Raw genomic sequence first — 25,895 nt, 5'->3', positions numbered from 1 at the left:
TAGAGACTACAAATGATGCATTAACACGGCTGATGAGAGACACAGTAATGAGGCAGTTTGCCTTTCAGAGTAGGCTCATTCTGACATATCTGGCAGAAGAGATGTCCACTTTATACCTAAAAATATGCTAAGCACCATTCTTCTTCAGAACACTATAAAAAAAAATAGCTGACTTTTCTTTTATGCAGCTGTTTCTCAATTTCAAATCTGTTTTACTTTTCTTCAGAGGAAAATCATATTCTTAGCTGACAAAAGATGGTCATATCAACAGTTGTTAGCCAAATGGTTCCTAGGCTTATAACCTTCAATTGGTAGTATTTTTGCAGTTTGAAAGTATCATATTTTGTTTTGACGCATCAGCAATAATAATGTGTGGTTTTAAGATGCATATTCACAAAAATAAAGAACATTAATGCAGAAAGTTTCAGTATTTCAAGTTCTGGTCTGATGTATCCTATAAAAATCGCATCCATAAATGCCATTTTGTGTCCCAAGAGCTATTAAACTTGAATTATATTACACATTAGGGTTAACCCTGAAATTGCCTTAGTAGGCAGTTAAGCCTTGAGTTGAGTCTTTGGGGCTCATCTAATCTGTCTGGAAAGTTATGCTGAGCTTCATGCTTTGAAGTTGAATAGGGTTTCTACCCGTTTTGTAACCTTCAAGGCTCGAGATGCCCGTCTCCTGTCGGGCTGGGGCATCCCACCTGCATAGCCCCCATCCAGAACAATCCCTTTGGGCTTCCTGTCCTTCTAAAGTCACAGGAGCAGCAGGCAGGAAAAAGACAAGATGCAGTGTGGGGGGGTTGGGGCAGGATTACTAAAAGGGCTGCTCTTCTCACATAAGCAACATGAAGCAGGCAACCTGTGACACAGGCTGGGATGTGTAACATGCTTGGACGGCAGCTGCCTATGTAATGCAGGAAGAGGGTGATAAAATAGTGGTTTCCTAGAAAATCCCTTTAACTGCCTTCATTGTCTATCTAGGTGTTGTTAAAAGGAGAGTTAGGTTGTTTTTGAAGCATGTGTGAAAAGTGTTTTAAATTGCAGAAAGAGCAAAGGCAAAATTGCAATGATCTGCAAGTACAATGCCCTTCACGTTTCCCTGCTCCTGGGGTCTTTCTTATCTCTTTCCTTATCTGTGAGATGCAGTTGTTATTGGAAAGCACCAAAACCTTCAGACAGGGGAATTAAATATTGCAAGTGAGCAAAAATGATCTATGGAAAAATTTATGTTGCTAGTACTCACTGCTATCCAGGTTTTATGCTTAAACTAAGTCTTTTTCCTTCCATTCTTTCCGTTCGAGGATTTACTAAAGCAGATCTCCAATAATGTAGTTGTAATTATATTGTAAAATGAATGTGAATTATGTAACTCACTCAAGGCAGTTCTTCCATTAAAAAATTACTTCCATATCATGTAGATATAACTGTGCAGACAAAAGTCTAATTAAAAATGTACTGGTTTTCTTTTATTCAGCATTTAATTTATATTGTGGGATACTGCCTTATTCAGTCACCAATTTATAACTTAATATTTGTACCCTTATTTTGCTGATCATTGAAAAAATTGTTGCTGTCTGCAGTGAACTAGTATGTACTTAAGCTCTTAGTATACAGCCAGTAACAACCTTTTCACACTTTTTTTCCTTACTCAGGAATTTCCACCTTCCTTTGCAGTTACATTAAGTAAAACATTTTTCATTGGCACTGGCCTTTTTATATAAACATTATTCATTGGAGTGAACGATTATTTTCTTACACATTTTTCTAAAAGCAGCAAATCTGAGGGGGTTGTCTTAAGAACATGCAAAGTATGTCTTAAGAGGGTTTTATTTCTCACTTTGTCCTGCTTATTTCATAACTGAATTCTGCAGCTAACGTAGTTCAGGTCTTTCCTCCTCATTCCCTAACTATAGCATGGTTTAAGTCTGCCAGAACTAACTCGCTGAAATATTTGGCTTCTTTCCAAAGGTATCAAGTTTCATTAGAGAACAGGCACATGAGCGGTTTCAAATGATAGTTATTTCTCTAAAGGAAGAGCTTTATTGCAGAGCAGACGCATTGATTGGAGTGTGTCCAGAGGTAACAATTAATTACCGAATTTTGTTAAATAATACACACTGGGTTTTGTTGAGGTACTGATTTACACCTTAAGTATTATGAGGGTGAATCATGTACATAGTTGTGTTGCTGGGTTTGAATTACTTTTGTGTTCAGAAATAAGTGCGGGTACTAGCTTGATGAAAAGATCAGTTTGGTAACTCAAGCTCATTATTGTACCTCATAGTCATTTATGAAACACTTATTTCAAGTAACAGAAATGTTTGAAATTGTATGCTCCTTCCTCTTCTCAGCACGATGACATGATGTTCAGTCGAGTTCTGACTTTGGATCTTACTCAGTATCCAGACATCGATGAGCAGGAAAGAACAGAGAAGCACAAACGCAGTTCGGCTTCAGAATAAAGCATGGATGATTTTGGGGCCAGGTGACGACAGCAAGAACCGGGTATAAAGCTGACTGTTACAAATTCTGAGTTTGAATGTGGCTGTTAGAGGTTGATAGAGAAACGTTTACCTTTCAAACAAAGCAGTTTTCTAAAATACTGAAGGAAGTAACTGTTATTCATTGATACAGCTTTGTTAACAAGTAAGAGATGACCAGCGGTTGTGACTGAAGCGTGTACATTCAGGTATGCAAAGCTTTCTCTTCAAATGTTTTGGGAGCTTTTTGCCTTAAGATAAAGCATTACAAGTTCACATAAGCACACTATTACAAAGAATAAGCCTCTTGCTTTTCTTAGGAAAGGTAATGTGTTTAGCCATATCGCTAGTGCACTGCTAAAATGAGTGCTACCACTGGTCAAGACCTTTACAGTCCCTCTCTTTTGTGTTGCAGCTGCATCTGTTTGCCTTCAGATGAGATTATTTCCTGGGTTTTAAAACAAGAGATTAGAGTCTGCCCACTATCTTATGTAACTCTTGTGACACCCAGTAAGACTTCCATCTTACACTGCAACCTTATGAAAATACTAGTTAAATTTACAAAAGCTCATGGTCTATCTCTATAGGTGTGATGTAACCTGGAAAAAAATTCACCTTTGAGGTATTTTACCCCACAGAAAGGTGGTAAGAACACAACAGGTAGCAGCCGTAGAAAACAGTGTCTTTGTTTGCAGTTGAGATTGTTACGTAGCTGTCTCAGGAAAGTCATTTACTTTAATGGCCGTGCTTCATCTAAGCAGCAAAGTTAACAGAGTTGGTTACAGAAGACTGGGAGGGCTTGAATCGCTTCACCTGGCTTACGTTTCACCTTGGTGTATACTGAAGAGCTTTATTTGGTTTATGGTTGTTCATAATGATTAGATTTTCTTTCCTTTCATCCACATCTACCTTGTGTTGCTAATACTGTGCTTGTTGCACACAACTGATGATGCCTGGACATGTTGGGTTACTGTATAAGAAGGCATGACGTACAAACACTTCAACAACATAATTGTGTCCGCTTATACTGTAAGACAGATGTTTATCAAACATGTTGCTGCCCCGCTTTATTTAATAAAATTATTTACTCTGGTTGTAAGTCATGAATTAGCATCAGTCTATTAATTCATAATCCATTGGCAGATGTGGAAATACTTAGAGAGTGTGAAGGATAAACAGAAGAGCAGCCTGTGTATTGCAAATACAGAGGTCTTGTTTTGGTTTGTTTTGGTTTTTTCAACCACTTGCTAGGAACAGTTGGTTGAAATAAAAAAATACAGTAAAGAATCGAACAGTCTGAAGAATGGTAAAAGCTACATATTTTAGCTACTATAGAAGAATGGTCTATTTGGTTTTAAATATTTTATTAAAAGAGTGCATGCCATCATCAGAGATGTCCCATCAACTTAATTACACAGCTTGAGCAAAACAGGATAATAAATGGTCAACAAGTTTGTTTTCAGTAAATATCTTACTCCCCTTTTAAAAAAATGAATGAAGTAGAAAAAGCCATCTACAGTAGAATCTGCAAACATCATTTAACATGTCAATTTGTGTGGTTAATTCTTTCACGGTACTCGGGTAATAATTTGAACAGGGCCTTAAATGAGTTACTTCTTCACTTAACAGATAAATAGAACAGACAAGTTTCAGGTTCTGTCCTTTTTGACGGTACATTAAACCCTGAGGAAGCTGCAAGACAGTCCCATCCCTAAGATGGATAAAATATATTCTTTGATTTCGGGGTGGGGACAGATGCAAAACCAAAGCCAGGCATTTCTACCTTCTTATTGTGTACATTAGAAATTAAAATAATCCCTTACTTAACTCGTCTGCTTTTCAGGATAGAAATAAATGGCATTTGAGTCAGGGGAGGCTGAAGTTGCAGTTCAGCAGTGTCTGTCTACAAAACGAAAGAATCGCCAATGCTCGGTTGACCCTTACCAAAGGGAGGGGATGCAATTTCCTAATGTAGGTCTGACTTCAGGCACAAGATAAGGAGTTACATGCTTTTAGAGTTGGCTTAAATAATTGCAGTAATCAGGGTGATGAAATAGCTGATTAATTTTGCTGCAGCTCGAGGCAGCAATTTAAGTGTTCTAAGCTGATTCATTAGCATCCAAAATAGCATGACTGATCACTTTTCAAAACAGCCCATTCATGCTGACTAAAGAAGCAAATTTTAGGGGTTAGAGTCTTAGAGATAATGCTATACATGATGTTAAAAGACTTAATTTTCAAGAGTGACGTATGCATAAATATGGTCTCTGAAAGGGAGAGGGTAGGTATGGTCTGTGTTCAGGCTGGGTTTGGTTTTGATTTTTTTATCTTTTAAAACACACAGCTGAAACCTTGAGAGCTGATATTTGAGGTCCTTAGCAGTTATATCAGTTACTAAAGCCCAAGTATGGTTTCCAGACTGTCAATCATTAAAGATGACTGGGTGTTTCCTTCTAGGGGAGAAGAAACAAGAGCGAGTGCACATGCATTGTTTAAGATTGCTTTTCTAGGCAAAGTCTCCAGATCTTTACCTACTTCAGAACTGGGACAAAAGACTTCCACACCACAAAAACTCAACCCATCTCAGCAGCTGTTAGTCAGGAAAGATTTTGTGACGTGGGAGTAAAGAGCTGAGGTACCACAACTCAGACAGAAAGGTCAGCTGATGGACCCATCACTTCCACTCCCTGTAAAACCTCATTATAGCATGACGTGACCTCAGAAGGCCTAACAAATCAAAGCATAAGCAGAGAAACCTGACTGAAGCAACCCTCCAGGATCTGCCAGATACAAATGTGCCAGTATCAGAACAAAGAATGGTCCTGAAGGTGCTCTCCTGCAGCCACTGAAGTGAGAGGCAGCTGACAGGAAAACTGCGGATTACCAGTGTTATCGACTGGACCGGGAATTACGTCATTTTAGTGCTGAGACAATTCAGTGGTAGGTGAAGTAACAGCACCTCAGAAAAAAAAAAACAGTTAATGCAGTGCTTAAGCTCAATCATTTGAGTAGTTCAAATGAAGTCAGACACTAGAAATTGTCTGCAGATACATAATTAGATACTAACTGGTTTTAATTCTGCTGCACTAAGAGTATCCATTATCTGCTTTCTGAGATAACTGGCAGCATACTCTGATTTAAACAACAATATTTAAAACATTTCCATAGAAATAAGCTACAAAGAAGTCACTAAGCCCCCACGTATGTATGGTATATCCTTGCTGATACATTAGTGTTACATCCTTTTCTCCCCACGTGATCTCATGCCTTAACAGGCTGACAAATGAAAACAAATCCTCGTGCTAAAAGTGTAAAATAGGCAGGTTATCCTATGCGGGTTATATAAATGTGCAACAACAATTCCTGTTCCTAACAGCTTGCAAGCAGCCTTGTGCTGACAGACCCCTGAAGAGTTCAACCTCCAGCAGCCCAACCGCAGTTCAGTTGATGAGAAAATAATAGAAACCCCTTGCTTTCGAAGGCAACTACCAGACAGTCGTAGGTCTGCCAAGAGTCATTTCTGACAGATTCAAACATTACCTCTGTTGTGGCTTCACCTTGGTAAGGAGCTCGCTCCAAGTGGCTCGATGCAGAGGCAGAGAAAAGTTGCGCCTGCTTCTAAATGACCCTGCAGATACAGTTTCAGTAGGGTGGAAGTGCTTGGAGGTGACTAGAACAACTCTCAAGCTTTACATACGTTACACATTTACAGCTCTAGAAGAGAAAAGGCTAAGGTGCACAATTTTTCTTCCACTTAAAACCTTGGAAATGCTCAGCTCAAAACCTTCCACCTACTGTTAAGAAGCTTCTGGGTTGGTTTTTTTTGTCGTTGGTTTTGGGTTTTTTTCATTAAATAGTGGGTATACCATTGTCTGACTGCTTGGGTCTCTTAGGGGAGTCAGTGCCATTTTCTCCTAACTTCCTTTTAGCACAGTCCACACATGAAGTTCCTGCAGAGGAAGAGGAGTGGAGAAAAAAAAAAAAGAAATATTTCAATGTTGCTACATACATGTGCTTTATATACTTTTTATTACAAGCACCAAATATTAAAATAAACGCAGTACTGGTCCACCGAGGATCTTGTGTTTGGATTCTGAATTGTAACACTAATGCTACTGAAAGTCTGTGCCAGTTCAGTGATCTTGAGCTGTTTCCCAACGCTGAGCTCTGGTACTGACATGTAAAACAGGAAGCAGCTAATTATACAGCTGCCTTTTGAAGAAAATAATTCTTGATTTTATGTGATAACGCCTGTGGACTTCACAGGTGAGAAGCTTTTTTAAAAGTCTGGATTCCTTATTCAGAGGAAAAAAAAATCTTGGTGTGAGCTACTCTTGAAAGTATAAACAGCACAGCTGGACAGTGAAAATGAACAGAAGGGAAATGCCTTCAAAATCTGGACATCCATCACTTAATATCTAGATGGTGTTATACAAATCTGTGCTAAGGAACAATTCTCTTTTTTTTTTCTTTACTTGCTATGTATTCCGAAATACAAGTAAATGGGTGCTAAAATTACTTGCAAGGAAGGTGCTAATAAGTTAGTAAAGGAACTTTACGTTAAGTGGAACTGGAATAACTTGTGCTCGTGTTTTTAGTTTCTTCTCCACTGATGCCTGATTGTACTTTACTGAAAAAGGGATTTATGAACTCACCTGAAAGACAGATCAGCTTAAAACCTAGTTGGAATTACAAAAGTAATCTCTGCCTTTACACCTGCCAAGAAGTATCTTGGACCCTGTGTACCTTTCAGTTGTGAAAAAGTGGGGGTTTTAAATCTCCTGCAATGCCAAAGACCCTTATAAGCAATAATGAAGTGATACTTTTATACAATTTTGACATCGTTTGCAGCAGTAGCACAAATATCTTAGAAGTGTAATCATTTTAAACTGAAATGTTGTTTCAAAGGGAAGTTTTGCTATTTTATACCATAAATTGGAATGTATTATTGCTCTGCTTATTCACAGAAGTGTCACAAAGATACCTGAACAACACTCAGCCAAAAATTCCCCTTCAGTACTACACGCATCAGCTTCAGATTCAGTCTTCTATACCTTCTTAACAAAGGCATTCGAAATAGCCAAACATATGTTTGGAAATTTAAGCCAAAACCTCATGGATGTTAATACTATCTTAGAATACTCTGATCAACATCATAATTTTTAATACACATTTTCTGGAGCTTTTCCATTCTGTCATTTTATTGACAGCTGAAAGCCAGCAGTTATCTGCTAATACGTGGAAAGAAAATAAGAGGGTAAAAAGAGAATCTGTTAAGCAGACTCAGATCTAAATGAGAGTGCTGCACAATCGTAATTTAATTACTTTGTAAATCAGAGACTCATTTTTATCCCTCTGACAGATTATGGAACTTTCTTGGAAAATAAGAACATCACGTACCCAACGGTGTTGTGCTGTCCACTCGATCAGCATCTAGAGAAGCATAAGAGACAGCAACAGCACAAGTTAGCAACCGAAAAGTTTTTATACTTTTATGCAACATCCCAAAACAGCAAGGTTGTATCTAGAATCACAGAATGGTTCGGGTTGGAAGGGACCTTGAAGATCATCCAGTTCCAACCCCCCTGCCATAGGCAGGGACACCTCCCACTAGACCAGGCTGCTCAAAGCCCCATCCAGCCTGGCCTTGAACACTTCCAGGGATGGGGCATCCACAGCTTCCCTGGGCAACCTGTTCCAGTGCCTCACCACCCTCACAGTAAAGAATTTCTTCCTGATATCTAATCTAAATCTCCCCTCTTTCAGTTTAAAACCATTACCCCTCACCCTGTCGCTCCACTTCGTGATAAAGAGTCCCTCCCCATCCTTCCTGTAGGCCCCCTTCAGGTACTAGAAGGCTGCTGTAAGGTCTCCCAGAGCCTTCTCTTCTCCAGGCTGAAGAACCCCAACTCTCTCAGCCTGTCTTCATAGCAGAGGTGCTCCAGCCCTCTGATCACCTTCATGGCCCTCCTCTGGACCTGCTCCACTAGGTCCACATCTTTCCTGTGCCAAGGACTCCAGAGCTGGACACAGTACTCCAGGTGGGGTCTCATGAGAGCAGAGTAGAGGGGGAGAATCGCCTCACTCAACCTGCTGGCCACAATTCTTTTGATCCAGCCCAGTATACACTGGCTTTCTGGGCTGCTAGTGCACATTGCTGGCTCATGTTCAGGTTTTCACCCACCAGTACACCCAAGTCCTCCTCAGGGCTGCTCTCAATCCATTCTCTGCCCATGCATCCATGTTTGGGATTGCCCCGACCCAGGTGCAGGATCTTGCACTTGGCCTGGTTGAACTTCATGAGGTTCACACAGGCCCACCTCTCAAGCCCATCAAGGTCCCTCTGGATGGCATCCCTTCCCTCTAGAGTATCAACTGCACCACTCAGCTTGGTGTCATCCACAAATTTGCTGAGGGTGCACTTGAGCCCACTGTCCATGTCCTCATCAAAGACGTTAAATAATACTGGTCCCAATACAGACCCCTGAGGGACACTGCTTACTGGTCTCCAGCTGGACATCGAGCTGTTGACTGCAACTCTTTGAGTGCGACCATCCAGCCAGTTCCCTACCCACCAAGTGGTCCACCTGTCAAATCCACGTCTCTCCCTTTTAGAGACAAGGACGTTGTGTGGCACAGTATCAAATGCTTTGCACAAGTCCAGGTAGATGACATCAGTCGCCCTTCCCTTACCCACCAATGCCGTAACCCCATTGCAGAAGGCCACCAAATTTGTCACACACAATTTGCCGTTCATGAAATCATGTTGGCTGTCACCCATCACCTCTGTTTTCCACATGGCTCAGCATAGTTTCCAGGGGGATCTGCGCCATGATCTTGCTGGGCACAGAGGTGAGACTGACCAGCCTGTAGCTCCCCAAGTCTTCATTTTTTCCCTTTTTAAAAATGGGGGTTACGTTTCTGCTTCTCCAGTCACTGGGAACTTCCCCAGTCTGCCACGACTTTTCAAATATGATGGATAGTGGCTCAGCAACCTCATCTGTAGATTGAAAATTCTACCAGGGCCCGATTGCTGCAGCCCAGGCTACCTCCAATCTTGACCTCTCTGATAGTGAGCAACAGATCCAGCAGTGCGTCTTCTCTGGCCAAGCTCTCCATCACCTGTACCAGGAAGTTGTCCTCAATGCACTCCAGTAGTTTCCTGGACTGCTTGCAGTTTGCTATGCTGCTTTTCCAGCAGATTGTCCGGGTGGCTGAAGTCCCCTATCAGGATCAGGGCCTGCCTTTCTCATTTCTTTCATACAACCCTTTTAACAAATTCCTGCTATCTTTTAAAAGAGAGTTTGTAAATAGAAGAGCTGTGAAACAGTATTCTTCCCAAGGTCATTTACTCTAGTTTCAGTTCTCTGGATAAGCCATACTAGAACTGTCCTTGTTTGGAAAACATGAAAGAAATTTCTTTCCTTCAACATACAGTTGTTTTTCCCTGGTTTTGTATTAAAGGCTCTTCATTGTTACAGCTAAGGAATGTTATGAGTTGAGAGACAACAGGCTGGAAGAGAGCGGGGAGGGAAAGTAGATGAATGGCCCTAGTTAGCAAAAATTTAGCTCCCTGTTGATGCAGAACTGTTAACCGTCAGCAAAGGTACTGAGTTGTTTTCAATTTTAGCATTAAATGCCTCTACGGAATGCCATTCACTGTCACAAATGGGGTATTATTCCACAACCTCTTCTATTTTATTGTCACAAAACAGTATCCTCACACTCAGGTTTTCTCCCCGTTAGCCCTAAATGTGTGAAGCCAAGCGCTATTGGGTGTACTGATTTAATTTCCCGTGATATGCTTAATCACATACTGTGGCTCAAGCAGCTTATCCCACCAAGTAGTTCCTTCAGTTCTTTTAGTCTCTTTTGCTGACGTGTCATATTTCATATAATGTAATACTCAATATACTGGAGTAGTTCACGCCAAAAGATACACAAAGTAAATCTCTTAAACAAATGCTAACAAAAAGACAAATTGAGAATTAACGTTACATTAACATTAAAAGAGGATACATTACCTGGACTTCTCTGCTTGCAGATTTGAGCAGTCAGATCTTCTACATACTCTGGGAATTGTTTAAAGCAGTCCCCGTAGGATACGACTTTTATTCCGTGAAGCAGCATATCTGCCTGGAGCTTAAAAAAGTGGTCTTCGTTTTCTTTAAGCACCAACATATAATGTTCTAAATCCACTTTATTCTTTAGAGTATAAAGAAAAAGCGCTTGGAATATCTGATCTCGCAGAGTCTCTCCACAGCCCAAAAACAAAAAAGACTTGGTTCGATACAAGTTTTGGAGAACTTCCTGTTAAGAAACAGAAACACAAAAGAGCTACGTTTACTTCAGTAGTCAAAAGACCAAGGTAAGAACTTTCAAAATACGTCAGACTTAAAAGGAGAAGCAGAGCAGACACCACTATTGAACTGAATTAAGTATATGTTTTAGGATCAGCACAAACTGACATTTCAGAAGCACTGTTTCTACAAAAAATTTTGTATTCAAAAATCAAAGTTACCATACAAAATGAAGTACACGTGTAAATACTTCCAGTAAGGAAACTTTAAATTGAAAGATTATGGTGACAGAATATTAGACTCCCGTTAGGTCAATCTGTAAATAGGGAAAGTTAATATTCTTGACTAAATATTTGACTTCTTAAAATACCTAAGATATGACATTAAGTCCAGGATCCAGAGCTAGTAACAGCTTAAGCCCCTAAAAGATGAATCCAAGCAATCAGACGGTGATGAATCCTCGTTCTTGCGTCTGGTATTTTGGGGCTAATGTTCTCTCATGAAATAAATACAAAGATCTCTAAAACCATGAGATACAGCGGAGGGTTTTGATTGTGATTTACGAAGAAGCACTATGCAAGAGCACACCCTGCCCTAGCGACACAGCTGGCTTTCTGAATAATGCTGCCATTCTTCTGGGCCCCAAGTATTTCATCTATATGATCTGACAAAACCCCGGCCCCAGGTAATGTGTATACAGTGATTACAATAAAATAGTTCGGCAAAACATAGTAAAAATTTTAAAGATCACACAAACCATGACTTCAGGATCTTGAGTAACATCTTTATATCCCGAGGGATCTAGCACCATTCCACAGGGATCCGTATATAAGCCGTGAATATGAAGAACTCCATATTTTATATGGCCTCTTGCCCACTGAAGAACCTAAAGCCAATCATGCAAGTTACATTCTTTTGTTATACTATAATATACTACAATAACGGAAATTCTGCAAAAATATACAGCTGTCCTAATTTATAAACCCACTTACAGTAGAAATAACTTCTTTTGCACTTTTCTGCAGCAAGAGATAATTTTAATTACTAATTACACAGCTTACTTTAAATTATAATACAGAGGTGATTGCTGATACTGAAGATACCTCTGGCTTTTTGGTCTAAACAAGGTAGCAAGTTCCAGCAACGCTGACAGGAAAGACGTGACCAGCAAATTAACAACCAGCTAGGTGAAATCACATTTGTGATTCTAACAATTACTTCACAAAAGTCAAATAAGTTTGTGGGTTTTTTCCAGAGAGTAGGGGGGAAGTGGTTAATAAATAACGTCACTGAAATTCTGTTCGGTAACTGTTAGCAGATTATTCAGAATAAAGAGACAAGTAAAATAAATGTCTGTGCATCTGCTGTTAGCTTATAGACATGCTTTACCAATTAAGAAGCTTTAGCCTTGACACTCTTTAAACAGGAAAACATCTTTCAATGAAGCTTATGAGCTGCCTTCTCTAACAACTCTAAAAATTTTACTGCTCTTGTCATACCTTATCCTTATCTTTCAAGTCTAAAGATTCCATAGGTTTACCCTGTTGCTGACCAAATATTTCAAGTAAATTATCATAGTTTGTAGTCAGAACCATCGTGCCTCTCTCCATGAGCCTCAGGATTGACTGCAGAACAACAGGATTCTGAATGTGCTGTTCTAAATTATCAAACACCTCCATTAAGCAATCCTGGAAGAAGTTGGGCTTCGTGTCCCCAGTACGCTGAAGAAAGAAAAAGATGAACATTTCGTAAGAACGATGTGCACCATTATAACTGCCTCCAACAGAAAACCCGTATCATTTGTCTACTCAATGCCGCAGCATTTCTTTAAGAGAGGGCTTACATAGTATACAAAGCATAAGGCTCTGAATGTACAAAACCATCAAAACCAATCCCAAATTATTCAGGCGCTCCTGCCTCCACTTAATCTAGCTCAAAATACTAGCCTGGTTTTCTCAAGGAAGCTTGTAATACAGGTACAATAAAACAAAACTATTTTGCTACAGTTAAATCCTCACTCGTCACTTCTAAACGAACAGGAAGGAACGCTTTCCTAAAAGCGCAGGCTGCCTTTGCCCAGAGTATCTACTGAGACTGACAGGAACACGTAAGGATTCTATAAAATATACAGGCTTCCTATTCAATAAATTGTATCACACACAGAACAAATGTCTGTTTATAAGCCCAATATGGTTACTGGCCTAACTACGTGGAAACTTCACCTTTCTCAGTATGCTTTTCCTGCTTTGAAAATCAGTTAGCGTACTAAAATTATCATTCCCTGGATTCAGAGTCTGGAATAAGGGTGGGGTTTAGGAGAGGTGGTGGGGTTTTCTGGTGGTGTTGTGGTTTTTTTTTCTTGCCGGTTGAGAAAAATGTATTAATCATTAAATCTGCTACAAAGCCTAACCATACACGCAGACTCCTCTTAAAAGAGAGAGGTTGTTATTACACTTTGCCTGTAGAGAAGCTCACCGCACGTTGCGAAACACTCAATGCATCCTACAACTCAACGGTACGTATGTCGCCCTAATTATTTCAACTAGAAGACTTGGCAACCTATTAGCACAATCTGAAAATCTCTGGAACCTAAGATGAACGGCTGAGAAACGTACGGACTGTCTTCAGTGAAGCCTGAGCTGCAGGGGTGACGAAGTCTGGGTGATCCGAGGCTATCAGCAGGGTCAAGGTCTACCCGTATTTTCAAGGTATCTCTAGCTTTAGACAGCAGAGCTATAAACTCCTCTTTCAGTTCCAAGAAACGTTATGGCAAATATTTAATAGTCAGGACTCTGGCTTGCATTAATTACAACAAATGCTTACTTACGCTAAAAACCAAGGATTTTTTAGCCGCTCCAAAATGTACAGTCTACTGTATGATTACCACCAAAATTTCAATTTTTACCAGAAAAAAATCAAGTTTTAGAAAGGTGAAAAGAATTTTTGTTTATAACAAAAGTATATAATAACTTTAGAAATCAATGTAAGTTATAAACATACTCACTGGTGACATTTTCCTGATGAGATCATGTGCAACCACCAGCAGGTCTCTATCTTTGATTACTTTTTTGCGAAATTCAGCAACATCTCCCGGATGAAGCACCTCCAGCTGTTCAGCTGCTTCAATTACAGCCTCAATGCAGCTTCTCCAGGAGCACAGCGCTGGGATTCCTGGTGCTACTGCAGCACTTACCCCGGTTCCAATTACAAGAAGCAGGTCCTGTGGCTGCTTTCTTACTAGACTTTTTAAGAATTTTCTTTAAAACAGAAAACAAAAATCTTCGGTTTTTACAGTGCATTTTCTAACTTGTCTGAAGATCTCATGGGTGACTCAAGAAGTCCATACGAACTATTAATGCTTGTGGAAAATACCAACCAACCAAAAAGAACCGAGTTCTCCATTTCTATGCAGAAGAAGGGAATAGCAGCAGTTCACAGCCTTCCCCAAACCGAAAACGTACTTTAAGTCTTTTTGTCATTTTAGACAAGTATAATTCATACATAAATAATTTAAGCCAAAAAATGGCAACAACTTCAAATCACTAAGGCCTAATGCCTCTGAGATCCAAATTGACAATTACCAATTTTCACTCCATTGGGCTAGCCAAACACCATTTCAAATGAATTTTTGAAAAAAAAGTAGTCAAAGGACTGTCCAATGATCTACTTACTACATGTCTGACAGAAAGTAAGTAGAACTATTTCAAAGGGACAAGTGACAATATTTCAAAGAAACAAATTTTTGTTTTTCTGGTAAAAAGTAGTATCTTTTATTCTCATTTATTCTTACTTTAGGATAGATGAACAAAAGAACAGTCATGCTTGTTCAGATCAAGAGTTCATCTAGTTCACTATTCAGATGTTACTAACCACAGATTACTCTCAAAGGCGTATTTGGTTCTATGTCAGTATTCACTGCGCGAGCCAGCACAAGAAACTGTAGAGAAAGTCTGGCTTTTGTGATTACTTTGCAAAAAAAGTGAAAACACATTTAAAGCACACAGCTAAATCACTGTATGCAAACAAGGATTTCAGTAATACAGAACCTTAGAATTCCCTTGACTTTCAAACCTACCTTTACCGATTTTTAATTCCTGGTAACCTGGTAATACGGATGTTTAAACACCTCTTATTTCACAGTCTTCTGAAACTACCTAGCTAAAACTATAACGTTTAACTTGAAACAGCCACAGACAAAACAATTAATAAACGTGTAGATAAGGTTGCTAGCTAAAGCCTACAAAGAATATGTTGCTGATAATCCCCATGCCTTCATGCTACATTCAGCACAAATTGTTTCCTCTCAGCAAGGATATTATTTTTCCTCACGAACGGCTTAACTGAGTATGAAGCACTCAGTCAGTGGAGAAACTAGTTTCTGGGATCATTTCAAGTTTTCAAGCATGATGTTGTTCTCATATCCAATTTTCAGTTATGGATTTCCGCTGTGTTTTCACATTTTCATGGAGAGAGTTTTGTATAACCTTTGCAACACAAATTACCTGGATTTCTGTTCACTTCTAATTGTTGATCGTTCTGACGAATCCATCTCTGAGCCCTAAGTAAAATGAAAAGTAAAATAATTCTTAATGCTTCTGCCTTAAAAAAGGCCAAAATTAAAACCAGATGTATCACTATTAGCACTTTCTATTCATTCTTACCAAGTATTTTAAAATCAAGACACTGTATGTCACACCCCAGTTCAGCAACGCACTGACATAAACAAGGCTGACAAAGTATGAGCATGTAAGCCTACCACAGCTCCATTTAAGCTCAGTCGATTGATGTTTTGAAGCTAACGGAGATATGGCTATTCAAGCAGCTGAAAAACACTTGTGTCAAATTCAAGATAAAATTTATCATACCCACTAAAACATTAATTCATTTCAAGTAAAGGAATGCATTTCTTGAAGTTATTTTTTTCATAAAAATCAGTTGATTCAATCAAGTTTGTGGAAACCAGACTTCTGCAACACATAATGATCATGGGAGGCCCCCTGCTAGCCACCTGGCTACTCTACCAGACCATATAACATAAAAGATTTTGGTTTTCTCAGCAAGTATTTTAAAAAAACAAACTTATCTCTGCATCGTCTGTATTGTCTTATGTCTAAAGCATAAAAGGGCTGCACCTTGGCAAAAGAACTTGGCTACAATATCGTCACTTAGAAATCCCCAAGTTTCATTACATTAATTCTTGGTTTTGCTTTTGTAAGGATGTATTTTTTGTTTGGCTTTGAAACACATCTCAGTTTGTGGTTGTGAAGACTGCAGACCGCAGACCTTAATCCCTCAAATAAGCATCCTGCCAGACCCTATGGCTCATAAGGCTACTTGCCAGCTCTCAGGTTCACATGCTGGAAGCTATTTTGGAAACGAGGCCTAAGTTTGGAGATCATTTAACTGAAAAAAAAAAAAAAAAAAAAGAAACAAAGCCCATAAAAACCCAATGAAAAGAACAAAAACCAAAAAACCCCTACCCTCATCAGCATTTCTGAGGAAAACACACAGATCTCTTCTGCAAATGCACCCAGGACATCTTTTCAAGTAGAAAAATCTTTTCTTGTTGTAATATTTATTTTCTCCACGCTCCCTTCCTTCACTGACAGTATCCTACAAAGATGCTACACTATCATTTGACGAATGTTAGCACGTTCAAAATTCAGAACAATAATCTATCTAGAGCAAAACACTCGAAAATCTAGAGAACAAGATTCCTCTATATCCGGAAAAGTTGAGTTCACAATGCAAAAACAACACGTGATGGAAGTCCAACTTATTTATTCTGAAAAAGACTGTATTATTTTACAACCCCACCCAGTGAAGCACTTGGGAAAGAATCCCCAAGAAAGCTTTAATAATTACATTAGTAACTTACCAAAATTAATAAAAATAAGCATCTCACCACAGGATGCTGTCACTACCAACATTTTAGACCTCATTGTTTCCTTTTATCCCTTAAATTTGCTTCCTGGAAGTAGAAGCTGTGCAAATGTGGCAGCAATTATCAGCAACCCATAACAACTAAATGAGCGCAAATGAGAAAGTTCAAATTTCTGCGCGCCTTTCAGTACTGAGTAATTGCGACTAGTCTTGAATATTCTCTTATTAGACGTAACAAACACTTTTTCAATGAGCATACCTAGAAAAACAGAGGACCTGGTCACCTGCATTCAACACTGTTTTACTTTTAAAAAGACACGCTGGAATAACCAAAGGCACACGCAGTTGCTTTTCAACATCCTTTCCTGATGGCAGCTTGGAAACTGAACCCCCCCTATTATCCAGATATGCCTGAAAACGCTGAATGGGAGCTGGGTCTTTACTCCAAACACAAGGAGGGTTCATCAGAAGAAAATCTAATTTCATATTTTCTTCCTGTTCAAGAAAGAAAGAGCTAAAAGCATTGAGTTTGTTCAGCCTTGAGAAAAGGCGGCTTCGGTGAGACCTTACCACCACACTCCAGTACTTAGAGGGTGGCTACAAAGAAGATGGAGACTCCCTTTTTACAAGGAGTCACATGGAATAGGCGACAGGTAATGGGTACAAGTTACTCCTGGGGAGATTCCAATTGGACACAAGAGGAAAATTTTTCACAATTAGAACAATCAGCCATTGGAATAATCTCCCCAGGGAAGAGCTGAATTCCCCAACACATTTAAGATTCAGATGGACAGGCTGCTGGGCCATCTTGTCTAGACCAAGCTTTTGCCAAGAAAGTCTGGATGATGATCCCTGCGGTCCCTTCCAACCTGGTATTCCAGTATTTTATTCCAGGATCTACCCATGACATAAGAGCTCTATTCTCCGAATGAAACTTCAAGTCAACGGCTTGACTGAACCAAACTATTTCTCTTGGCAGTTTAATATATGAAAACAGCCTAAAACGTTCAACACAAAGGAAACACCGGGCAAAGCGAAGCCTCTTCCCCCTACCCCAACCCACGGGCCCGCCGATTCCCTCTGGAATAAACCGGGCTGGGCTGGGCAGGGCAGTGGTTTCTGCCGAGCCGCATTCCCCGTCTCCCTCCGGTAACGGAACCGGGGTTACCCGGCGACCTGCGAGAGAAGAGGAACCGCTTACCCCCGGCATCGCTGCCGGCGCCGGCTCCCCGGGCAGCAGCCGCCGCCCTCGCCGGCAGGGCCGTCCCCTCCCCGCTGTCCCCGCCGGCTGGGAAACAGCCGCCGAGAGAGAAAGGTTCCGCCCGAGAACGGTTCCCGGTGGGCCGGGGGCCGGCGGTTCCCGTGGTGGGCGCTCGGAAGGCGGCAGCAGCTTCAGGCAGAGCCCGGGGCGGTGGCGGAGCGGCAGCTGAGGGGAAGGGACCCGCAACTCCCCCACACGCACCCCCGGCCAGCCGGGCGGTGGCGGGCTCCTACGCCTTGCTTAAAAGGGAGATGGGCAGCGCTCGGGCAGCCCTGAAAGTGCCTTGAAACTCTTTCCAGGCAAAAATACAAATGAGCAGTCTGCGAGAAATGGGAAGACTCGACTCTCAGCCACAGGAGAAAAGGAAGCGGTGAAGACTCACGGGGTTGGCGCTGTGAAAGCTTACAGGCGGCAGAAGTACCGAAGACGGGCGGTATCGGGGTGAGGAGAAAGCAAAACGCCAGCAACGAGAGAACAGCGAAGAGAGGTGGCGGCGTCACCTCCCGCGGCGCTCCTGGAGGCTGGGCTTGACCGCCCGAGTCGACCGAGGCATAATTAGGCACAAGGCTGATGTGATGAGCTAACGGCAGGTGGCACGGGGGGCCGGCAGGGGCGGCACCGCAGCCCCGCTCGCCTGGGAAAGCCGACAGCCAGAGCGCTCCGCCGCCCCGCACGCTGCTTTGCTTTGATGTACTTTTCGTCTTTCTTTCCTTTCCTCTGTCTTCTTCTCCTCTTCTCTTCTCGCTTTCTTCCTTTCTTTCCTGTCGTGCTTTTCTTTCTTTTCTTCTTTCTTCGCCTTTCTTTTCTTTGCCTTTCTTTTCTTCGCCTTTCCTTTCCCCTTTCCCTCCTTCCCTCTTTTCCCTTTCTTTCCTTCTTTCCTTTCCCTTTCCCTTTCTTTCCTTTCCCTTTCTTTCCTTTCCCTTTCTTTCCTTTCCCTTTCTTTCCTTTCCCTTTCTTTCCTTTCCCTTTCTTTCCTTTCCCTTTCTTTCCTTTCCCTTTCTTTCCTTTCCCTTTCTTTCCTTTCCCTTTCTTTCCTTTCCCTTTCTTTCCTTTCCCTTTCTTTCCTTTCCCTTTCTTTCCTTTCCCTTTCTTTCCTTTCCCTTTCTTTCCTTTCCCTTTCTTTCCTTTCCCTTTCTTTCCTTTCCCTTTCTTTCCTTTCCCTTTCTTTCCTTTCCCTTTCTTTCTTGTTTTCAATCTCTTAAAGCCAAAGCCTAAAAACTCAAAGTTCCTTCACCATGGCGTATTTACCTCATTTGATGCACAATACTTGGCTCAGTTCCACCACGCTCTTTAACAGCAGCGCCCAGCTCTCTCTGGAAGGCCACCGTGAGTCCAATGAGGTGACCTGAGGAGAGGAGGCGGCCCTGCGTGAGAACCAGGGAGTCAGGTGGTAAAGGCAGCTGATGGTGCCTGAGGGTACTCGCTGCTCAGCTGTACCCCCACAGTCCAGTTGCACGACTGCGTGGAAAATGGGTCATTCTCTGATTTAGATTTCTTAACTGAAGTTTTCAAAACTGGAGTCCAGTGGTGCTCATGGTACCATTTTACAGGCTTTTGAAGACCTGAAGTACTTATTGGCATAAGCTTCCCAAACATGGGTCTTAAAAAGGCTTTCTTTGTTTCTATAGTCAATCACCTCTAGTCAGTCAGAATTCACAGGATTAGCACACCTATATGACAGCTCTGAACATTCCCTTTTGTTTGCTAAATGTCAATGTTGTATTAATATTCTGGCATAGTTTTAGGAAGATTCTTGGTAAGGGTGGCCAGTTTTGCAGACGAAACATAAACCCACTGTTTCTACTCCATATCCGGTGTTACTTTTGGCAAAGAGTAGTTGTGCTGACTGCACTGACTTCACTAACTTTCAATTTGCATAAGAACATTGTGTCCTTGTAAACTGCCCATGTAGTATTCCCCAGACATCACTTCTCACTTTGTCATTTTATTATATTACTACATTGCAGTGTCCCTAGAAAGACTTAACAGGCATTTGGAGAATCACGCTCGTTGTGATAAGGAAGATGGAGGATCAGAGAGAAGAGGAAGGGAGAATCACAGAATGGTAGGGGTTGGAAGGGACCTCTGGAGATCATCTAGTGCAACCCCCCTGCCAGAGCAGGGTCACCTAGAGCAGGTTACACAGGAACACGCCCAGTGCTCTGCCACCCTCAAAGTAAAGAAGTTCCTCCTCATGTTTTGGTGGAACTTCCTATGTCCAAGTTTGTGCCCATTACCTCTTGTCCTGTCTCCGGGCACCACTGAAAAGAGCCTGGCCCCATCCTCCTGACACCCACCCTTTAAGTATTTATAAGCGTTGATAAGATCCCCCCTCAGTCATCTGTAAAAAGAGTGTAACTACAGTCTCACCTGAAAACTGGAGTTTGGTTGAGTTAGAGAAGCTCTGCAGCGCTTCTAGCTCTTTGCCTTTCACGCCTCGCTCCTGCCAGTCAGTCAGCAAGGTATTTTATCGTGCTGATATTTAGGGTTCAGTAACCCTGAAGGTCAAAGATCTTGTGTTTTAAAAGAAGCAGGTGATAGTCTGCTCCCTAAACCCCAATCACTATGTGGGAAATCCAGCTTGGAATGCCATTTGACACTGCTTTGTAATAACGTTGGAATGTATTACTAAATGATTTGCTGAATATCTTAGAATATTTTGTCAGCTGTAGATATGAGTCACAAAGGCTTGCTAAATATTTTCCTGAGCTTGGGACTCAAGGTCAGACCCATCCTGTAGATTTGCAATACCTAATATTCTTCTTTGTTTCACATTAATTTGAAAAGTAGTATGAGAGGAAATATTTGTGAAGAAAGGCCCTTGAAAGCTTTTCCATTTTTCAGTCTGAATCAATTAATCTGATAAATGTTATTATCTTTTCCTGTAAGTCTTGCTCCTTTTATATCCTTAGACTACAATAACTATTATTTAAAAACCCCAATGGTCCTCACAACAATAATAAATTACATAAACTCTGGATTCTTTTGCAAGGGGTTAGGAAACTCACTAAGGACAAAGAATATCAATACTTTACAATCCAATATGGTACAAAAGTAAGCATATAAAATACATTCAAAAGGAGGGTTAGTATACTTTCCAAATGTACAACAAAAGGTAACATGAGGTATTATTTTCCATTGTATTTCCTTGTTATTATTCAAAATGTATGTGACAGAGACAAGCACACACCATTACAAAAACATTGGCGTAAAGTTCAGTAGCAAAAGTCACAGTGAGAAGAGGATGCTGAAATGTGTTGAAATCTGTAAGCTTTGAAATAAGAAGGAGTTTCAAGAAGCAACAAAGGCAGGCAAGTACTGTTGCTACAATCGAGAAACTCTGAGAGGTAAAACACACACTTTAAATAAAATAACTACAGAAGCTTAGCACTTGATTCAACCTAAGATTTATCTCTTATATTATGGTAAATTCGTATGTTTATCCAAGTGTACCAAACAATATGGTAATTCAGTTGCTTATTTTGGGCTTTCTTGCAGACTTTGGAAATGTTACTCGAGGTGAGGTAAGCAAGATAAGAAATGCAGCTGGTTGGTTTTGGCTGGAAGAGGCAATGCGTCCGATTATTCAGCTGTGTTTTTATGCACCGAGATGTAATGTTGATTTACTTTTGACATCTTGCTGTTTAATAAATTATAGTAAAGTAAATCTTAGTTTATGTTATCTCAGAACCTGCTGGTTTGGAAGAAAGCAGGTAAAACTCATAATGAAAGTTTATTGAGCTTGCTGAAAAGTATCTTTAAGACACCAACTAATTCACGTCTTAATATTTTTCGTAGCAGGAAGCCAATTTGCCCCTGTTGATTGAGATAAAATTCCTTCTACACGCACAATGGAACTGCTAGTTACTCCCTGATAGATGATTACTTTTTTCTACCTCAGAGCTGACTGGATCTTACTAGTTTGTCATCTTTGCAAGCAGAATAGTGTATGAAATGCTTTGAAGAAGAAAGATAGTATCAGAAATTCAAAGTATGTTTTCAAAAGCCGGTGTCAGTTCACTTAGAGTTTACCTATGATTGAGTATAGAGATCAACTTTCAAAGGCAACCTTTTAATTTTACTTCCAGCACTGTACATGTATAAGCCCTGCGGAGTTACATGATCTGTAAAAGAATTCTGTATGTAACTGAGCTCATTTTTAGAAGTGACAAGCATGTCTTTAGTGACAGATACCAAGAAGGTCTCCCTACAGTCGACTTCTTTTACTTAACAGAGCAGAACTATGTGCAAGTTCTGCATTACCTTGCAGCTACCTCTCTCACGCTGTCTGGATCACAGTCAGTATTACTCCACGTGTACAACTTGCTGCTGCTGGCCTATGCTTTTAAGGAGATGGGGAAGAGATGATAAACTACAGCTTCTTGGGAAGTTTTTTTGAGGTCACTTTTGAATAGCAGTATAAGCTTTAATAGCAAAAGGCTTTAATAACAGATTTGACTCTACACTGAATACAGGACAAAATGCCAGTATATAATTTTATAGTATGCTCCCTTTTAGGATTAAAGACAATCTGTTCAATCCATGTACCGTGGCTTTCCCCCCCCCCCCAATAATAAATTAATCCAATAATTAATAATTATTAAATTAATAGTTATTGAATTAATAATAAACAAATTCCTACAATTAAAACCTGTTTTCTAGAGTTCAGTAACATTAGCATCAGTGAGAGTGTAGTCGTTTCAGTATAGTCATATGTGGAAAAAATATATATTGAAAAGGGTAAATGATGGGGGAAATGAGCTCTGTTAGCTGCAGTCTTTCTGACCTTGAATTTAGTTTGAACTGTTTATAACAAAGTCTGAATGTTTGAGTTTGCTTTGAAAAACTAAGGAGTGTAACTGACAATGTCCTTTGATTAAATAGGTCATCTTTTGCACCTTTCTGATAAAAAAAACAAAGGAGCTCTGTCGCAAGGCCGCTTTCTGTTCTGAACAGTAAGGCGTAAAGCAGTGCGAAAGGGAGAAAAGTCATTTAGAAGGAGAGACAGAACTGTAGTGGAAAAAAGAAAGAAAAACAAAACCAAACAGAAGATAGTACCAGAAAAAAAAAAAAAAAGATAAAATAGGTAAAAGGAAATAAAACATTATAGAGACTATGTTGCTGCTTGGTGAAAACCAGAACTAGGTCAGAGAAATGAACCTTGGGAATATTATTTTAAGAACTTACTGGTGAACTGGCATAAAGGTTTTTCTCGTTTGTCGAATACCAGATGGTGAAAATGTTTATCAAAATATCTGCAGAAATAAAATAAGGACAAAAGTAGAGGTGTTACTCTGCTCTGTTAGAACATATCAGACACTGAAGAAGTAATGAGAGTTTTTTTCCTACTTGGCTGGGCTTTTGTGGTCCAATGGCTACTTCTTCTACCCAGGTGTATATTTAACAAGCCTAAAAATAAACCATCAACAGATCAGCAAGCAGAGAGCTATAAAGGTGACAAGCACATGGGTCCAGTATGCAGTGCAGAAGTGCAGTAGAGAAGCATAGGTTGAGATCTTGGACGACTTCTGAACTGCAGCAAAAAGGAGCCCTGAGGACAGGAACCCTGTGACCCTGTGCAGTGGTGGCCAGTTAGACTGGCTGTCTGATCCAGCATAGGTATCACTGGGGAATTGTTTGCATAATCATGCTATTGACTGACCAGATTTAATGTATTTTCTAGAAAACAAACCTTTGCTTTGCGGTGGTTCATAATATGATCTCTCCTGCCTCTTGAATCCTCAGTGGCCAAGAAGGCCAACAGCATCCTGGCCTGTATCAGGAATAGTGTGCCCAGCAGGACTAGGGAAGTGATCGTCCCGGTATACTTGACACTGGTGAGGCCACATCTTGAGTACTGTGTTCATTTTTGGGCCCCTCACTACAGGAGGGACTTTGAGGTACTGGAGCATCTCCAGAGAAGGGCAAGGAAGCTGGTGAGGGGTCTGGAGCACAAGTCTTATAAGGAACAGCTGAGGCAATTGGTGTTCTTTAGCCTAGAGAAAAGGAGGCTGAGGGGAGACCTTATCGCTCTCTACAGCTACCTGAAAGGAGGCTGTAGCCAGGTGGGGGTTGGTCTCTTCTCCCAAGTAAGAGATGATAGGACAAGAGGAAATGGCCTCAAGTTGCGCCAGGGGAGGTTTAGATTGGATATTAGGGAAAAATTTCTTCACTGAAAGGGTTATCAAGCATTGGAACAGGCTGCCCAGGGAAGTGGTGGAATCAGCATCCCTGGAGGTATTTAAAAGATGGGTAAACGTGGTGCTGAGGGACATGGTTTAGTGGTGGTTTTGGCAGTGTTAGATTGATGGTTGGACTCGATGATCTTAAAGGTCCCTTCCAACCAAAACAATCCTATGATTAAATAGTTGTGCCTAACTCCTAATTTGCCGTACAGCTGAGGTTATCTATATTTGTAATTCCTGTGAAGTCAGGACCGAGTCTACAGGGGAAGCTGCAAATGTAGCACTTAAGTCCAGGGATGTAAGCCAAATGAAATCTTACTAAAGAAGCAAAGTTCTTTGTGTCCAGCCAGCTGTCGTGCCTTATATCCTGTAGTATGTCTAAAGAGAAATTAAGTGTTACACCACATTTATGTTACACTTGCTTGGATTAACATCACCGACAGACGAGAACCATATTATGTATCATATATGATTTTTGATGTGAGATATCTCACTTACAAATCTCATTCCACACATGTTATAACAAAGTGTTTTGCTATAATGCATGCTATCATTCCAATAAAGATTACAGGGCCTGGCCCAGGGATATTTGGACACTGACCTTCCATTCTTTGATTTGAAAATCTGGGCCTTCATGCAGAAACTAATAGATACTGTATCACAGAAAGGAGACATTCAGGCAGGATTATGTTCAGGCCTTAGCCTTAACTACTTAAATACTACGTAACCCATAAATGCTTGAAAAGTTATAGTAGGCAGGTCCTGCATTCTATAGAAGAAAAAAGCTATAAGGTTATTTTTGAGTTTTCATATTTTACTAGAATATGTTACAATAAGAAATTTCTGTAAGAAATTTTCAGTCTGTTATTTTGTTAACTGGCTCCAAGTCTCTTTAAATTGATGACACATAAAAGGCTTCATAATCTCCAGTTTTACTGGATTTATTGTGCAAGCTATCAATTCCAATACTGACTCATACTGCAATATGGCTCTCTCCAGAATTCCTCATTTTTAGTAAGAAACAAGAAAAGTAAAATTAGGTTTATTATACTAATGCAATCTTGATTATAACAAATGCTAATTAATTTGTGGGTAACTTTTTTAAAACTCAGCTTTCTAGTGCCTTCTCCCACTTCATCCCTTACAGTGAGTCTTAGCAGTAGAGATGGGAAAAAAAAACAAAACCAAAACCAAATCAAAACCAGTTTACTTATGCAGCGTGTTCCAGGCTGAAAAACTGGCTTGTGAGAAAAATCCAGATATCTCCAGATAGTTTCACCTAGATGTTAGTCCTGTTTTTTGTCTAAAGTAAGATAGTTAAAAGGTCTGAGTAACAGGAATTTCCCAACATTTCAGTCTTGTTCAGGCTCATTGTTCATTTCCACTCGCTATCTCCTCACCTGCTAGCTAGAGCAAATACTTGCACTGCACACATGAGATGCCACAGTCAGAAAAAATCCTGTGCAATAGCATTCTATTACTCCTCCATAAAAGACTAAGATTTGATTTGGTGTCTTGAAGTGAATTAAAGCTATAATTAAAGCTTTTCAAAGAGTTTTAGTACAAAAAGCCATTGCCTTTTATATTTCACTCTTCAGTTTCTCAGAAAACTAAAAAGCCAGTCTTTAGATTCTTTTTCTACAACAAAAGGTCTGTAGAAACAAAAAAGAAAATCTGTACTATCACTAGACTAGACAGCATTAGGGTGTACGCACCACAGATATCTGTCTGGTTAACCTTTATAAAAAATATTTGCAAAGACAGGCATGCCAGAAATATTT

At 40.3% G+C, this 25,895-nt stretch overlaps 2 protein-coding genes across 4 annotated transcripts in view; one reads left to right on the top strand and one right to left on the bottom strand.

The window, feature by feature from the left end:
• Positions 1-3,476, top strand: part of SMC1B (structural maintenance of chromosomes 1B) — a 37,253-nt gene extending 33,777 nt beyond the window's left edge. The window contains exons 24-25 of the mRNA XM_063322596.1: positions 1,974-2,084; positions 2,357-3,476. Coding sequence (XP_063178666.1) covers positions 1,974-2,084; positions 2,357-2,467 — 222 coding nt within the window. The 3' untranslated portion in view covers positions 2,468-3,476. The remainder of the gene's footprint in view (positions 1-1,973; positions 2,085-2,356) is intronic.
• Positions 3,477-3,642: 166 nt separating this feature from the next.
• Positions 3,643-19,249, bottom strand: FAM118A (family with sequence similarity 118 member A). Of its 3 annotated transcripts, none has more exons than XM_063355035.1 (8): positions 19,178-19,249; positions 15,288-15,343; positions 13,790-14,042; positions 12,285-12,506; positions 11,543-11,671; positions 10,510-10,795; positions 7,886-7,918; positions 3,643-6,435 (listed from the first exon to the last, which is right to left on the bottom strand). In XM_063355035.1, exons 2-8 carry the CDS (start codon positions 15,332-15,334, stop codon positions 6,335-6,337), a joined length of 1,071 nt encoding a protein of 356 aa, XP_063211105.1. In that variant the 5' UTR covers positions 15,335-15,343; positions 19,178-19,249; the 3' UTR covers positions 3,643-6,334. The 3 variants fall into 3 exon arrangements, with proteins under 3 accessions (XP_063211105.1, XP_063211096.1, XP_063211087.1); XM_063355026.1 differs by lacking the exon at positions 19,178-19,249 and adding an exon at positions 18,312-18,444 and having other exon boundaries at positions 3,644-6,435; XM_063355017.1 differs by lacking the exon at positions 19,178-19,249 and adding an exon at positions 17,870-17,947 and having other exon boundaries at positions 3,644-6,435.
• Between the last annotated feature and the right edge of the window lie 6,646 nt (positions 19,250-25,895).

The sequence above is a fragment of the Chroicocephalus ridibundus genome, chromosome 1 (genome assembly GCF_963924245.1).
Source record: "Chroicocephalus ridibundus chromosome 1, bChrRid1.1, whole genome shotgun sequence".
Taxonomy (NCBI): domain Eukaryota; kingdom Metazoa; phylum Chordata; class Aves; order Charadriiformes; family Laridae; genus Chroicocephalus; species Chroicocephalus ridibundus.
This window is presented reverse-complemented; position numbering and strand designations above follow the sequence as displayed.

Bases quoted from the DNA above. Each gene is read 5' to 3' on its own strand.
- FAM118A (XM_063355017.1), bottom strand. The intron at 12,507-13,789 runs GTGAGTATGTTT...TTCTTTCTTCAG, and splicing joins TCATCAGGAAAATGTCACCA to CGTACTGGGGACACGAAGCC. The intron at 7,919-10,509 runs GTAATGTATCCT...ATGCTTCTCTAG, and splicing joins CTGCAAGCAGAGAAGTCCAG to ATGCTGATCGAGTGGACAGC.